Below are 16,054 nucleotides of genomic sequence, written 5' to 3' on the forward strand. Positions count from 1 at the left end.
CCGGGGTGACTGCTGGTGGCAGTCTTCAGGGACAGAGCTGGGGCCTGGCAGGAGAACGTCCAGGATTCTCAGATAAACCTTACGTTCTTAAAAGCAAAACCTGTCGGCTCCCTGAAATGTCACTTCTTTAACAAGGCAAGTGGGTTCTTCTCTCCCACTGCCTGTTTCTAAGAAGTGTCTATTATAAAGCCAAATTTTCAGAGACTATCAAATAACTGATGATGGACTGAATCTTCTCTAATCTGAGGACATTAAGAAGTAAAATAGGAAAACATTTTGAAACTCTGCATGTCAGTTGCAACATCAAAAAAGTAGCAAAATGGTCTCTCTTCCAAATTGTTTTACTTTGTAAAGGTTTCAGCCTGCACTCAGCGGTAAGAGTGTGTGCCTGTGCGGGGCGGTGGGGGGGGCAGGGGAGGGAGGGAAGACACTGGGGGTTGGACGGGGCAGTCTGAGTGAGTCTGAAGAGGTGTGGCTTTTCCATGTCAGACCAACTCAAATTCCCAAAACAGTGAAGTCCTGCTGCCATCTCGTGGCAGCAGGAGATGTTCGCAAGAGGCAAGACCCTCTCCGATTCTATAAACCAACCCCCAACACGTCCCCGTGGCCCACGCCACGATGTTTATCTGTGAAAAGATCAGAGTAAGAAATAATCTCACTTTTTTTATTCAAAAGGATCGAGTGCTTCACATCAGTTTGGCTCATAAAGACCTCAGGTCTTACAACTAAGGCTACCGTGACATTTGTTCTGCCAAATTTAACAGTTTCATGTTGAAAAAGGCTCAACATAAAAAATTACCTTCGAAACCTACTGGGACATTCTCATATAAACCAGAACACTTCACAAATGATCCAGTTCTTTCTTCAATATTCAATCTTTTCGATTTCATCCATGTCTTCAGGGTCGAGTTGCTTAATGCTGCTGTCTAAAAGGACAAAAGAAAACGGAACGGTCTTATCCCAGGGCCTGAGTGAAACTTCATCCCACCCTCAGTTACACTTCTGAAGACAGTGACTCCCCGTCCAGAAAGCCTTGAGAAAGGCGCAGGCTCGCGGTTAGGTAACGAAGGGGTGGTTCCAAGTAACCAGTAGGACTAACTGCAGCAGCATCAAACGTGCAGACAAAAGAACCTGCACGTCTAGATACCCTGGGGCAAAGTGAGGCCAGGACGCGGTGCGGGGAGGCTGGGCAGCAGCCCGGCTGAGCTCAGGAGGAGTGAAGTGGGCATGGGGTGTGGGGGTGCTGGATGGCCACGAGGAGCCTCGCTTGCCATAGCAACAGTGATCTTAATGAGAAGCGCTTCCTCTGCCCCCACCCCTCAGTTATCCTAACTCAGGGGTGCTTAATCAGCTTCCCTGAAGGGTCCACAGTCAGCCTGCAAACCTTTTAAAGTTATATTTGAGAGTTTGAGATTTGCAAATGTTAGCCATTATATATAAAAATAGATTAAAAAAACAAGTTTCTTCTGTATAGCACAGGGAACTACATTCAATATCTTGTAATAACCTTTAATGAAAAAGAATATGTGTGTGTGTGTGTGTGTGTGTGTGTATAAATGCATGACTGGAACATTGTGCTGTACACCAAGAATTGATACATTGTAACTGACTGTAATTTAAAATTTTTTAAATAAATAAATAAGAAAAATTATATTCCAAATGGCACGTAAGTGCTTATATGCATTTTCCTGGGGACAGTGTCCTTTGCTTCCCATGGTTAAGGACCACTGATTGTCCTAAAGGTGACAGATACATCCGGAGTCCTACAAGGGCCCCTCATCCCTGGCTCCCCAGCCACATCTACCCATGGCCTTGGGGTGGGGGGCAATTCAAGAACAGGACATCACAGCTTGTATCAGGCTTCAAGTTTCCAGCAGAGTCCAAGAGTGTCTGCGAGCTGTCAGAGCCTGCCTCGTGTAGGTGGGGGCTGGAGGAAGGGCCTCAGGATTCAGGACTATCCGAGTTGGTTGGTGGGGCAAGAGGAAGGGAAAAATTAGGATAAAGAGGAAGCTGGGGATACAACATCATCCTAAAAGCTCTTATTACTTTGCTTAAGGTGGTTCTTTAAGTGAAATGTGAAATCTGCTCCAGATCCCAGAATGAGCAATAATGGAGACATCTGAGCTCATGTTAATTCCACTTGATTTTCACATTTTTCTTTAATGATCACATATGAATGCACCACCCCATCTCATGTTAGGAACTCTGGCTCTGAGCACCAGAGGCCTCTCACTCCATGGTTCCTGCCCGCAACCTGTCAGGAGCCCCGGGCTCGAGGCCCGTGACTCGATCACCACTGCCAACGTCCTCCCACTCCGGAAGGGGCTACTCACTGAAGTGGTCCTGGATCTTCTTCAGCAGGGGCAGCTTGTCCAACTCAATCATGTTGAAGGCGAGGCCTTTTTTCCCAAAGCGGCCGGTCCGCCCGATGCGGTGGAGGTAGGTCTCATAGTCCGGCTCCTCTGCTTGGTTCACAGGAAGGTCAAAGTTCACAACGATTGTGACCTGCTTCACATCAATCCCTGGAAGAGGAAGGACACTGCAGGGTCCTGCACGCTTTCCCTTAGGATGTTGCTATTCAAGGGAATTCTCACGTAACAAACAAAATCTATAAATCAAGCCTGCTTTTCCATAGTTGGAATAGGTCCTCTGGTCAGGCATTTTGCTTGCACAGTATGTAGGTCTATGACACTGGGTAAGAGGTCAGTAGAAGTGAATTCTACTGAAGTCTCAATATGTACACAGAGTGTGTGTGTGCGGGTGTGCCTGCACGCGCACACATGCACGTGGTGGGGAGGGGCTCTTACCCAGCCAGAGAGCCACTCCCTCCTCCCCATGCCTACTGTGCGAGGTCCCCTTACCCATCCAGGGCCCCAGCTCCACCCCATTCCATGGCCACTGTTCTGGTCAGGTCATTTAATCTATTGCCTCCAATATTACAACAACTTCCAGATCGGTCTCCCCTCTCTCTCGTCTCCCACTCCTCTAATCCCTCACCTCGGGCACCACAGCCCCGTCTAGTGCACTTGTGTCTCCAGCCCAGCTGCCCACACTGTCCAGGATAAAGTACAAATAACCGAGACTTCCCAGCTCCCCAAAGTCCCGTCTTTCTCTCCTGACTCACAAATCCCTCACTGAAGTCACACGGTCTCGCCACTTCCCAAGCAAACTGTAAACTCGCATCCGACTGGATTCTCCCCTTCCTTCAACACTGGTCCCAGCTCGTGCTTCCCAGGAACACATCTGTGTCCGGCCAGTGCCTCTGTCCCCTGGCATGAGTAAGCTGTCTGGGTCACAATCCTTGTCCTCTCTGCTCCGTGCTTTGACTCTGAAGCAATCTGTGCGCTCTTTCCTCTGGGGTCTGGAGTTACACTGTCCAGTATGGTGAACATTAGCCTCATGGGGCTACTTAACTTCATACTGATTCAAATTAAAAATCCAGGTCCTCAGCCATGCTAGCCATACCCCACACGCTTAACAGCCACCATATGTGGCTAGTGGCTACCATCTGGATGGCACAGAATAGAAGATCTCCATTGACGCAAAAGTTTCTATTAGAGGGCGCTGGTCCGGAGTGTCAGGGCCCAGGCAGTGAGCTCCAGGGGCAGGAACCTCATCCTTTTTCAGGTTACTCTTCCCAAGTGCCAAGCTCAGCACTCATGGCAGATCCTAGGTTCTAACGGCTGAACTAGTAGTAAGTTAGGAACCATGGTGGGAGCATGGGGTCTAGGCAAGGATATGAGGGGAGTGAGGAAAGCAGGAAGGCCCTCCTCTTGAAAAAACAAAGGTCTTTATTCCCCTAGTAGTCAACAGTTTTAAAATTAAAAACACCTCAGAGATGACCAACATTGTTAGTCATTAGGGAATGCAAGTAAGAAACACAGGCTACCACACACAACTACCGGTAAGGTTAAAATGAAAAAAAGTGATGATACTAACTGCTAATAAGGATGCAGGACAAGTGGAAGTCTCCTACATTGCTCGTGGAAATGCTAAGTGGTATAGCCGCTTTGGAAAGCAGGTTTTTAATTTCCTACAAAGCTAAACATACACTTACCATATGACCCAGAAATTGTACTCCCAGCTATTTACCCAAGAGAAATGGAAGCGTCTGTCTATGTAAAGCCTATACATGAATGTTTATTACAGCTTTCTTCAAAACAGCCCTAAATTGAAAATAATCCAAATGTCCAAAACTGGCAAATGGATGAACTAACTGTGGTCCACCTGTTCAATGGAATACTACTCAGCAATGAAAAGGGATGGCTGATGGTATGTGTAACAACATGGATGAATTCAAGAGCATTATGTCAAGTGGAGTAAGTTGGACAAAGAGGCTACAAACTATATGATTTAACTTATACAGTAACTGGAAGAGAAAGAAATATAGGTACAGAAATCTACTCAGCAGTCACCAGGGGCCAGTACTGCAGAGACAGATTGCAAAGGAGCAAAAGGAAACTTTGAGAGGAGATGGAAATGTTCTGTATTTTGATTACAGTGACGGGTATGTGACTATGTATGTCTGTCAAAACTCAATGAACCATATTCTTAAAAAGAGTGAATTTTACCATATGTAAATGGTACTTCAATAAACTTGACTTGAAGTGCGCATGCACATGTGCGCACACACTCATACACACCTCGAGCACAGACGTTGGTTGTTATAAGGACTTTCTCCTTCCCATCCCGAAACCTCTGAATGATGGAAGCTCGCTGATCCACGGTCAGCTCTCCGCTTAACAAAGACACCTGGTGGCCATCCTGCATCATCTCCACAGTCAGCCACTTGGCATTTCGACGAGTCTGCATGAGAATGAAAACCCAGCACAGCCCCCCAAGTTAAAACAGCCTGGCTGTGTGTGCAGCGCTCCCGTCTGCAGGGCAGGGAGCCGGCAGGGCTGGCGCAGAGTTTCATTTCACCTCCCCTCCGGGCCTAGAAGAGCCTTTGAATGTGGCAGGGAATTCTCCCTCCCACTGTGATTCTAAGGGTCACATCCTCTCAACTTGTCAGAGCTTTGGCTTCTCAGCCACCATACCAAGACAAAAATGCTCCACCTACCTCTCACAGGGGTCTGAGGACAAAATAAGAGAACCAAACACCAAGAGCATCAGATGCTCCCAGAGCGCTCTGTACACCTCGGACGCCTGGTGGAAACCTGTACCCCCACCGCACTCATTTGCTTTCATGACAATTTGATGAAGCAGCTACCTTCATTTTAAGAATTAAAAGATAAACCTAGAGCTTAAAAACATTAAGTGATTTGCCCAAGGTCACGTGGCAGCCCGTGGCAGAGCTGAGCTTTCCTTTGCTCTGCAGATGTTTCCAGCGCGGTCCGTGTGCCAGGTGGGGCTGTTCTGGGGCAGGTGTGAGGGTGAGAGAGGCGGGTGGGAGCCTGCCCTCACGGAGCTGACAGCGTTCACGTGGTGGGAAAACACAACCAGGACACAAATGTGAAAAATGTCGGACAGGAAAATAAATACGAAAATAAAAATAAGGGGTATTAATAGTGGGTGAGTGAGTGGCTCCATCGCTCATGGTAAGTCAGGAATTGAGGAACATTCTTAACCTGATAAAGGGTGTCTGTGGAAACCCCACAATGAACATCAGCCTAACGGGGCAGAGGCAGAAGCAGCCCCGCGAACACCAGGAAGCCCCCTGGTTAGCATCACACTGAAGTCACTCCATTACTTAACCTTTCTAAGCTTCCCCGTAACATACAGATCATTTCTATTCAGAGTTGCTCTGAGGATTAAACAACACAGTGCACAGAGAGTGCTGACCACGGTGCCCGGCTCTAGGCGCCTCCCAGCCTTCCTGTCCCCTCCGTCCGCTGACAGGGAAGTTGGGCAGGACGGAGACGGGTCTCGGCGTTACCTGGCAGAAGATGATGGCCTGGCCGATGGTGATGCCGCCGTAAATGTTGCACAGAGCCTGGTACTTGTCCTTCCTGTCCCTGCACAGCACGTAATACTGCCGGATGTTGTTCAGCGTCAGCTCCTCTTTCCGCAACTTGATGACATTAGGGTCCGGAATGATTCGCTCTGCAAACTGCCACACAGAGTCTTCAAAGGTGGCAGAAAAGAGAAGCATCTGGCACTCGGAGGGCAAAGCTCTGTAAGGAGGAGGGAAGAGGGCGGTCACCCGACGGCCGGGCCCGTCGCCCTCCTCGGGGGCGGACTCCAGCCCCTGACCCACTGCCATCAGCAGCCCCCCGCCCCTGCTCTGGGGCCAAACACCCGTGTCAGCCCCTCCTTCCCACCAAGAATTTGGGAAAATGCGTAAACTGGAGGTGGGGCCCAAGAGTGAAGGTGAGGAAAGAGTTCTGCAGGGTTTGGGGTTTTTCATGCCAGCCTTCCCCTTACGAGAGACAGGCTCATGGAGCCAAGAGTGTCAGTCCAGGTGCTGACTGTGGCCATCACCTGGCACAAAGCTCAATGGGGAAGAAGGACCCAGAGGCCCATCATTCAGTGGCAGGTGTGCTATTTCTTGGGCGGGAAAGAACAACAGCCACGTGAACTCTGTTTGGAATGGGAAGAACCTGGATATAAACAAAAAGGGAGCGAAAGGGGGAGATGCTGCCACATGTAGAGTGTTGACTGAGCCCACAACGGGCTCAGGCTAGCTGGTACCAAGTTCAAAAACAGGCAAAATGAATCTACAGAGTCAGCAGTCAGCAGAGAGTCAAGCCTGGGAGGAGAGAGGGCCGGGGATCAGACAGGGGCTGCGGGGGACCTCCGGAGTGCGGGCAAAGTTCTATGCCGTGATCTGGGCCACTGGCCCCTGGGCAGAGCCTCTCTGTGATAATTCACCCAGTGGTACACTTAGGATCGGTGTATTTCTCTATGCATATTTTATACATCAATTAAAAAGTTAATTTTATTTTACAAAATAGAAGCCAGACCAGAGAGAAATGACCACTTTTGAGAAGACAGCAAAGCACTTAGAGAGGAAGCCATTAGTGCTAAAAGGGAGGAAAGATTAAACAGCCTAGTGATTCCCAAACATAGCTGTGAGCCCGGGACCTGGACCATCGGGGGACTTCGCAGAACAACGTGACAAGCTTCCGGGTGACTGTGGCAGACTGGCCACAAGTGCCACCTTCAGCTTCCGCATCCCACTAATGTGATTGTAAAAGGATAAAAAGACATGAAGTCATGAAACGTGGAGAACAGGAGAGGACAAACGGGTGGATAAGACGTTCCAATGTGTTTCTGGAAGCTGGAAAAGTGTGGTAAACGAGAAGGTGGATGAAGATGCTGTCCCAGCGCTATAGAGGAAAATGCTGGTGAAAAGGCAGTGGTCCCCTCAGAACCCCCAGGAGGTCTAGGACCTGCAAGCACCAGAGACCAGAGAATTAGTGGGGAAGGCCGGGGGGGGCAGGGGTGGGGGGGGGTGCTAGGAGACAGGAGGAGAATCCACATGGGCGTCTGGGCCAGCTGCTGTAGCACAACCCTCTGTCTGGAAAGAGATGGCACCCAGAATGGTATCTGAAGGTCGGGGCCATTTCATTCCAAAAAGAAAATTTATACAAATTATCCAAGGAAAGGAAACATGGGCTGTTCTGCAGAACACACTGGATTCTGAAGACTTAGTATGAAAAAAAAGGAATGCAAAGTATTTCATTAATAATTTTTATATTGATAACATTTGTTCAGATGCTATTTTTGATATGCTGGGTTAAATAAATAAAAATACATGAATTTCACCTGTTTCTTTTTTTTTAATGTGGCTATTAGAAAATTTTAAATTATACATGTGACTTGCATTGTATTTCTATGGGACAGTGCTGTGATTTAATGCATTTTAAGCAAAAGGAAGGAAAACTGCACAATGGGGGGATAAACCACCAACATAAATACTCTATCTAATTTCACTTAATATTCTCTTGAGTAGAAAGCCCTTTTTGACTGCTGAATCTTTCCTGGGCTTCTGAATCTTTCATTTGCTGTTCTCTAAAAACTTACCAACTTATCGGTAAGGGATGGCAAGAAGGGAGTCTCGCTTGGTCTTTCGCCAAAATTATCTTAAATAGGAAGGCTGGCTGAGAATACATGTAAGGAGCAGCTGGACCCCGTCTTACTTGGGCAGCTGATCGTATACAAGCAGAAGAGCCTCATCAGAAGGTGAGGGTAAAGCTGAACAGAGGAGCAAGTAGAAATACACATACTGAACGGTGGACCCCTCTCAGCCCATCCTCCTGCTTCGCTCCCAGGACGCCAGCCACCAAGGGTCCCAGGAAGGACACTGGAGGCGCTACTCAGTCCTAAAGACCTGCTGGGACAATCAGCCTAAAGTGAAGCTTCCAAGTTACAAGCCCCAACTGTGCGCACAGAGCTGGCGATGAGCTTTCCAGTTCCTCATCTCAGATCACGAACCAGAGATGAGGAGTGATCCACCACCGAAGACAGAGGCTGCAGCCAACAAACAAAACAGGAAACTGAGATAATTGAGAGGCAATGCTGAGAACAGGAAAAAAATTTCTAATCCTATAATGAATATCCTCAAAGAGACAACTGTAGATATTGTATCCATAACACAAGAAAAGGAAGCTAGGAAAAGAAACAGATGACGAGGTCAATAGGACCCAGGCCAGGAAAGGGCTAACCGGCTGTATGACATTAGTGACGGACGGAAGGACACACACAACTGGGCTAAAGAGTAAACAAGGGAAACAGAGCGGACGAATTTTGGACCAGGCATGGTGGGGGAGGGGAGTGAAAAGCAGACATGGAGACTGAATCGCTCCAGTTCAGGATGGGATGGGCAATACTTCTAAATTAAGGTTTTTTTGCCTCCTCCAGTGCTCAGCTGGGAACATGCTGACCTAGTTTGGCCACACCATGCAAAGGGACATGCATGATCAGATCTTTCCCTTGCCCTCCCTATGACACTGAGTGAGGCTCCATTTCCTGGTTCAGAGGCTGCAAGTAAAATGTCCTGTGGATGAACACGGGGGAACTGTTGCTAACAGGTGCCTCTCTGCTCTCAGCGTACGGCGGAGCCTTCAGATCTTACTGGTGACATATCAAGCAATTTGTCAAATCACAACACAAAGTATATTTCCCCTACCTCTTAGGCACTTGGTTTTGAAAAATGGAGTCTCAGAACATCTTCTTGACTTCTATGAGGCTTTTACACATCACAGAAAAACATAAAACAAAATACAAACGAATTTTCCCTCAACTATCTGCATGTGCAGCAGACAGTGCAGATGTAAATTCTGGCAGATTCCATTCAATTTATAAATTTCTCAACAAAGAACATGAGACGATCTTAACCAGCTAAATGTTCTGCATCCTTTGTATACATTTCTGAAAAGGCATTCAGTTTGCTTATCTGTGATATTGAGCTTTTCATTATTAAAGTTTCTGGTCACTTTTCAGTTTCCGCAAAGCTACGGAAGCACTAGTAAGATTTCTAACTGTTCAGAAATGGAAGGAGAGAGGCACCTTAGACCTGAGCCTACAGGAGGCCTGCCACTGTGCTGGCCATTGAAAGGATTTAAAATGTTGGCTTGAAATATAAGATTCCTGGCAAAATTTGGTGCAGACCCAAACCAATATCTGGATTCCACCTGTAAGCCTGCAGCGCAGGAGTAAGGCAGTCAGGCAAGACTACAGACTGAAGAAGCCGGGAAGTCACAGCAGGCTGGAGGCCTGCCGAGCTGGCGAAAGTAAGGAAAACCCCGAGCTTGTCTGAAAGGTGGCGGAGGCGGGGACACAGCAGTGGAGACCATTAGGGGCAGCAGGCAAATGAAATCCCTCATCTGGACAGAAGCTCCGGGAAGAAAGGACGGGCGTGAAGGTTACCTCTGAATACGGATGCTCTGGTCCGAGAACCCCTGCGTGTCAATCATCACGTCGGCTTCATCCAGGACAAACACGCGAATCTTAGTCAAATCAATTAACCTTCGCTTGAAACACCAGTCTAGGACAGTTCCAGGAGTGCCAATTACAATCTGTTTGGTGATGTCGGTGCCTCTGGGAACTGCGGAGAAAACAGGCCTCCTTCAGATGCAGACAACACTAACAGTCCACGATTCAGGGCAATGCGACACACAACGCTTAAGCAAAAGCACCTTTCCTAACAGTTTTCTGAGTGCAAACCCTGAGGGTCTCTGTGGTTTTTGATTTTGCAGAGTTTTAAGAATAAATACCTGAGTTTCTAGGTTTATGCTAATCCTAACGGTCCTGCACATTGGATTCTGCCCCATGGTCATTTAAAAAGTCACCCTAGGACCTACTGTATGGTACAGGGAACTATATTCAATTTCTCATAATAAGCTATAATGGAGAAGAATCTGAAAATATATGTGTATATACATATATGTTTGTATAACCGAATCACTTTTCTGTACACCAGAAACTAACATTATAAATCAACTACACTTCAATACAAAATAAAAATAAAATTTAAAAAAGTGTCACCCTGCAGTATATCAACTGTCCCAAAGAAACACTGGCACCACTGTACAAACTGTCCCCAAATGGACAACAACCAAACCATGTCTATCACCAGGTCACATTAAACAAATAACAGAATATTACACAGCTACTTAAAAGAATGAGGTGCGGCTACACATACTGACGTGAAAAGGTGTCTAAAACTTGTGTGTTTTTGAACACTATGAAAAAAAGTGCTCCCATTTTTGTAAACACTCAGAAACAAAAAATAAAGATTTGTTAATAAAACCAGTCATCTTTGGAAATAGGTTTTTGAAACATAAGAAAGAATAATGTTCATGTTTACTTTTGCATTTTCTGTGTTTTAAAGTTTTTTTTCATTGTATTCATATATTTTAATTTAAAAAGTGGAATAATACAAGGTGTTCTGCACAGAACAACTGAGGCTCACAGAAGAGCAAGTGCAAGCACCCTCTTCAGGGTGTGGGAATGATGCGGGTAGCAGTTACTGGGTCTTTGTCATGGGCCAGGGGTGCGCACAGGGCTTTATCTGTATCATGTCATTTAACTCTAGTAACACCTCTGTGATACAGGTGCCATGATAGCCCCCGTTTTAGAGGTGAGAAAGCAGAGAACGATATACCACGCTTGCCAGTGGTCGAGTCAGGATTGGGAACATCAGCCAGGACTGGCTTGCTGTTACATACTTTGATTCCCTCGAATGGCGTACATCACTTGAACGTCCACACAGAATTTCCCCATCCGTTCGACCACTCGGCCAGTCTGCAGAGCTAATTCATAAGTAGGAGCCAGGCAGAGGCACTGAGAGAGAGAGACAAGGGAGCAGGAGAAAAAGTTCCTAACACCCATCATGCAATTTCAAAATACAGTGAAATTTTCTACAGGGAGAGGCAGAGAAGTGAAATTGGAGATCTTGGTTGGATAAAATATTTTTAATTGACTACAGTTTAGTGGCTGGTAGATCTGGGATAAATGCGGGCTACAGAAGGGGAAAGGGGCTGAAGGATGGAGAGATAGTTTCCTTTTACATTTTCCTCTCCAAAGGGTTAAGAAGAAACACAGGTTACATAATGGTCATGCTTTTTTCAAAGTCTGCCTGTTTCCAGAACACTCCCTGCCTGGTCTGATCCATCTCACACATCTGGGGCAGAATATTCCCTCAAACTCTTTGATCTGTTACTTCCATTCCCCCACTATGAACGGTGGTTGTGGATGAATGAGGATGTTAATGGAAGAAACTGGTGATACTTATTGTGCTTTTGAGTTACAATTAAGGATCTGAGATAGGGAGAGGGAAACACAGCTAAAGTGATTGAAAAAACAACAGCAACATAGTTTCCACACACATCTCTACAAGTGTTCAAGCACAGCTTCTCCCAAACAGTTTTTATTCATGGCATCAAACCTCAGATATAAATTTCCCTGAACTTGTCTACAGAAAGCCCACGATTTCATATACCCGCCACTGGTCATTCACAGCCATAGCTTCTCGGTCAGAGGCTGGGAGCTTCCTAAGAGATTCCCTGTTTCCCTACAGCGTTGAGCGCACCCAGCACTCAGGTTCCCAGGGTGTCAAGTGAGTTGATGAGCACAGGCTGGGCAAAGAAGGAAAGATTACCAGATACTCTCTGTGAGGGGACGCTAGGCTGGGAGAAGGGCAAGCTCAGATCCAGTCCCCGCTCGGTCACTCTCTGCCATATGTGACTTTATGTGAGACCTTTCCCTCTCCAAGCCTCAGTTTCCTCCTCCGCCAAATGAGGAGAGGGACTGGGTGAGCTACACCCATACAGCCATCACTATGAACGCTCAGTTTATGCCGAGCACGGTGCTAAAAATGTACAGCATTTCATTTACTCTACATGACAGTCTTATGGGGCAAGTATTCATTAGTTCAGTCATTCAGTGTTTAATGAATGGTTTCTACAAGCTAAGCATTGTGCTTGCTATTAGAGTTCAAGGGTGAACGGAATAACCAGGATCCATGCCTTCATAAATGTTATCTTTACAGACAAGAAACCACGCTGGGAAAGATTTACTAACTCTCCTAAGACTCCCAGCTGGCAAGCAGAGAGGCTGGGATTAGCACCAGTCAAACCATAAAGCCTGTGCTCTCAATCACTGCCCCACACTGCTGCCCAACACACCATGATTTTAGGAAAGAATGTCTATTCTAAATAGCGTCACATCATTGCAGCAAGATAGCCTATTACTAAAGTATCATTAGCACTGCAAGCATTCCCAGCTCTCTCTCAGCCTTTCCTTACCTGTGGAAACAGTTCCAAGGCATTAACTCTGCTTAGCATTGCCAAGACAAAAGCAGCTGTCTTTCCTGTTCCAGACTGGCTCTGGGCTATGAGGTTCTGGGGTCTGTAGAAAAGAGGAGACGCTGGGTATAAACTGAATACAAGATCCTGAGCATAAACTGAATAGAAGAGACTAGAAATGGCCAAGTTGGAAACTCACGGATGTGCCAGCATCATAGGGAGAGCCATCTCTTGGATTTTGGATGGTCTGTTAAATCCCATTGCATAGATTCCTTTGAGTAACTCTTCTTTTCTGTCCAAAAAAAAAAAAAAACTTAATCTATAATTGGTCAGTAGCTTCAGAAATACAACCTTGAAAGTTGCATTTCTAGATTAGGTTACTTTGCAACTGAGCATGACAAGTAAAATTTAGAAATATATAATTGATACCTCAACTCCCAAACATATACAAACATGTCTGTAGTTAAACCACTAAAATAAGTTATGCTAAAAGCCTAAGCCAAGAGCAGGATTAAGTGCCTAAGATTGAACATTGTGTTGAACCAAGGGGAAAAAAAAAAAAAGGGGGAAAACTCAACTGATAAAATAATGCCAATTTTCCAGGAGAGTTTTATTTTCCACTCAGAAAACTAAGTGAGACTTATTGTTTATTTCTCTTTAATTAGTGACAAATTTTGATGTTTTAACAATTTTCAGAGAAGACAAAGTTTCATTTAGGTAATTCTTGTATCAGTTCTCTCTAGGAGCAGAAGACACAATATTAGCTCATTCTTCTGAGCCAGTGTTTTGAAATGCATCTTTCCTGGGGTCTCATGATAGATGCTGGAAAAAGGATAAAGCGAAGTAGGCTAGAACACTTCCACTACAATGAAATGCACATTTTGAATGTGCTTAATTGGTAGATTAATTGGTAGATTACTGGCCAGCCAACTTTTAATCGTAGGTAAGTTTCTCCATCGGGATTTTGGATTTCCCCCCTTAAGTGCATATCAGTAACTGTCCCTGTTAAAATACATTTCCTTAATGCCAAATGATAAATCCCTAGGAAATGCAAACTCACTTGGGAAAGTTATTCATTTAAATACTATTTGAAACAAAAATATAATTAGGAAGTTTAAAGCTTGTAATTTATCTGAAGGGGGTGGGGGAGGATATTTGGGCCATCAAAATCCCTCTTATCTGTGTTCTGGTATGAAGACTAGCCATATGGCTGTGTCTGGCTGAGCTAGCCCCCTTAGCACAGCAAGGTTAAAATATTTTATCATCAAAAATGTTCTCAAGTCGCTGGACAACTCAGATATCCCATGGTTCCTCTTTGAACTATATTTTAATTGCATGCAAAAAGTCCACATCTCATTTGAATATTGAATATTAGAACACGAAGGAGATCCTGATGGTTTTCATGACTAGCGCATTAGTTTGCTCTGTGCTATGCTTTCCAGCATGTTCCTACACGTAAAGTAAAAATACTCACAGCCGCAGCTCTTCAAATGTTTTCACTGAGTAGAGTGGAGAGCTGGGATCCTTTTGTAAGACTTCAACTAGGTGACTGGATTCTACTAAAGACTGCCGGATTAACTTGTTTAAGAGTGAATTAGCTGCCAAATCCACTGGAAAAGCAAGGATGAAAAAGGGGATATTGCAGGGGGAAAGTCAAGCCTCCTGAATGACATCTAATAAATTGCTCCCTCCCATTCAGTGGTTGTATATCAAGCAACTGCTCCTACTCTGTTTCCTTCTAAAAGAAGGTTCTAGAAAGAATGACACAGCACTGAGAATTCCTTTTTTTTTTAAAATGAGGATTCAGTTTCTTACGCTCTGCTAGGCTACACTAGCCTCTAACCTCAAGCAAGCCTACATCCATTGCCCGCAGGCTAATTTTTCCTTGCCAGCTGAAAATTCTTAACCCATTCCTGCATATTCTACTTCAACTTCCTCTAAAGAAATAATCCCCACTCCTGAGTTAGGATTTCTTCTGATATCCACTATTTATGAAGAAAACAGAAGCAAAGATGGTTCTTTTCTAATTAAGATTACATTATTCACTCACACCGTGAACATCATGATTAACTGAAACAGAATGCCAGTAAACACACGCAAAAGAATCTATTTCCTACCTACATCTTCTTCATCATCTTCAGTGTAATTAACAGAACCATCTAAAAGGATGGAAGAGAAACAATAACGGTAAAGATAAATGCCAAGCAGAAATGCAGAGTATTATCCCAGCTTCTCTTGCCAAATCTACAGCATGCACAACAGGAAGGGTTAGGCAGTGGAGGAGCCAGTAAAAAGATTGGAAAAGTGGTGGAGGGCCTTGAATATTACATTAAGGAAGCCAAGGATACCAGGGACATGAGGAAAGCAATGCTTTCTGATTAACTGAGGCCAGTTTGCTTTACTCTGACAGCACTCACCTACGTTTGGGACGGCAGTACTCCTAATACCTCGAAGGTTCTTCCAGGGGTAGATGAGATTTGAAAGCTATTGAAAGACACAAATTTCAATCAGTATTAGGAAGCAAGCCATCAAGCAGCCCAGTGCTACCCCCAAACAGGGGCTGGAAGGGAGGTAGGGAAGGTCACTCCAATACTGTTTCCTTTGCAATATTATGTATTAATAGATTCCTTTCAGGAATAGGTCTCCTGTATGAATTATCCTAAAATTGGAGGAGACTTTCTGCTGCCCTTGTACATGAAGTTTTTTATAAGCCTCTAGTCTACATGTGACAGTTCTTGGGGGGGGGGGGGTCACAGTACTTGCAACGGATGGTAGATAGGAAAGCGCTCTGGTCGATGAGATGGAAGCTAGCCGAGGCTTAAGGGTCAAATTGGGAGAGCAGAAAACTCAGGGTCTAGTCGGGGCTACCAGCTGCTTTCCCTCCCGCAGATGTCTTCACTTGGCCCTCTCTAACCAAAGGTCTTGCTTCTCTCGGGGTCTCCTGTCCCGTGGCCCTCTTCCAAATTCCTGCCACATCTCCCCTCCACCCTTTGACACCCCACTCAAAACGCTAGCGGGGCTCCCCCTTCCCCACCCCAGTAGGTCTCCCTCTGGGAGTGCTGTTCTAGCCCCCGCCCCCTTGCCCTCCCCGGCTCGGTGTCGGTTACGTGGCCGTTCAGCCGCTCGCTCTCCGCTGCCCCCGCATCGCCTCCCCAAAGTAACGACGCCATAGCTGCGATCGCGGCTTCCGCCCCCAGCACGTGCGACCACCACAGGCGCGAGGCAGCGCCCGGCTCCACCCAGCGGCCAATGGGCTTCCTCCGGGGGCCGACCGCCCGCCGCGCGCAAGCGCCGGAGCTCGGAGCTGGGGTTCGGGGGGGGGGGTGGTGGGAGGAGTCCGGCAGGAGGGAGGGGGCGGCGGA

The 16,054-nt window shown here is 46.2% G+C and overlaps 1 protein-coding gene across 3 annotated transcripts; it reads right to left on the reverse strand.

Moving 5' to 3' along the window:
• Positions 1-650: 650 nt before the first annotated feature.
• DDX25 (DEAD-box helicase 25) lies at positions 651-15,940 on the reverse strand. Of its 3 annotated transcripts, none has more exons than XM_006209865.3 (12): positions 15,800-15,940; positions 15,110-15,176; positions 14,810-14,851; positions 14,167-14,302; positions 12,892-12,984; positions 12,693-12,795; positions 11,115-11,229; positions 9,814-9,991; positions 5,879-6,116; positions 4,644-4,806; positions 2,334-2,522; positions 651-926 (listed from the first exon to the last, which is right to left on the reverse strand). In XM_006209865.3, the coding sequence occupies exons 1-12, from the start codon at positions 15,860-15,862 to the stop codon at positions 865-867; spliced, it is 1,449 nt and encodes a 482-aa protein (XP_006209927.1). In that variant the 5' UTR covers positions 15,863-15,940; the 3' UTR covers positions 651-864. The 3 variants fall into 3 exon arrangements, with proteins under 3 accessions (XP_006209927.1, XP_072810017.1, XP_072810018.1); XM_072953916.1 differs by lacking the exon at positions 15,800-15,940 and adding an exon at positions 15,607-15,699; XM_072953917.1 differs by lacking the exon at positions 15,800-15,940 and adding an exon at positions 15,452-15,469.
• Between the last annotated feature and the right edge of the window lie 114 nt (positions 15,941-16,054).

The sequence above is a fragment of the Vicugna pacos genome, chromosome 33 (assembly GCF_048564905.1).
Source record: "Vicugna pacos chromosome 33, VicPac4, whole genome shotgun sequence".
NCBI classification, from domain to species: domain Eukaryota; kingdom Metazoa; phylum Chordata; class Mammalia; order Artiodactyla; family Camelidae; genus Vicugna; species Vicugna pacos.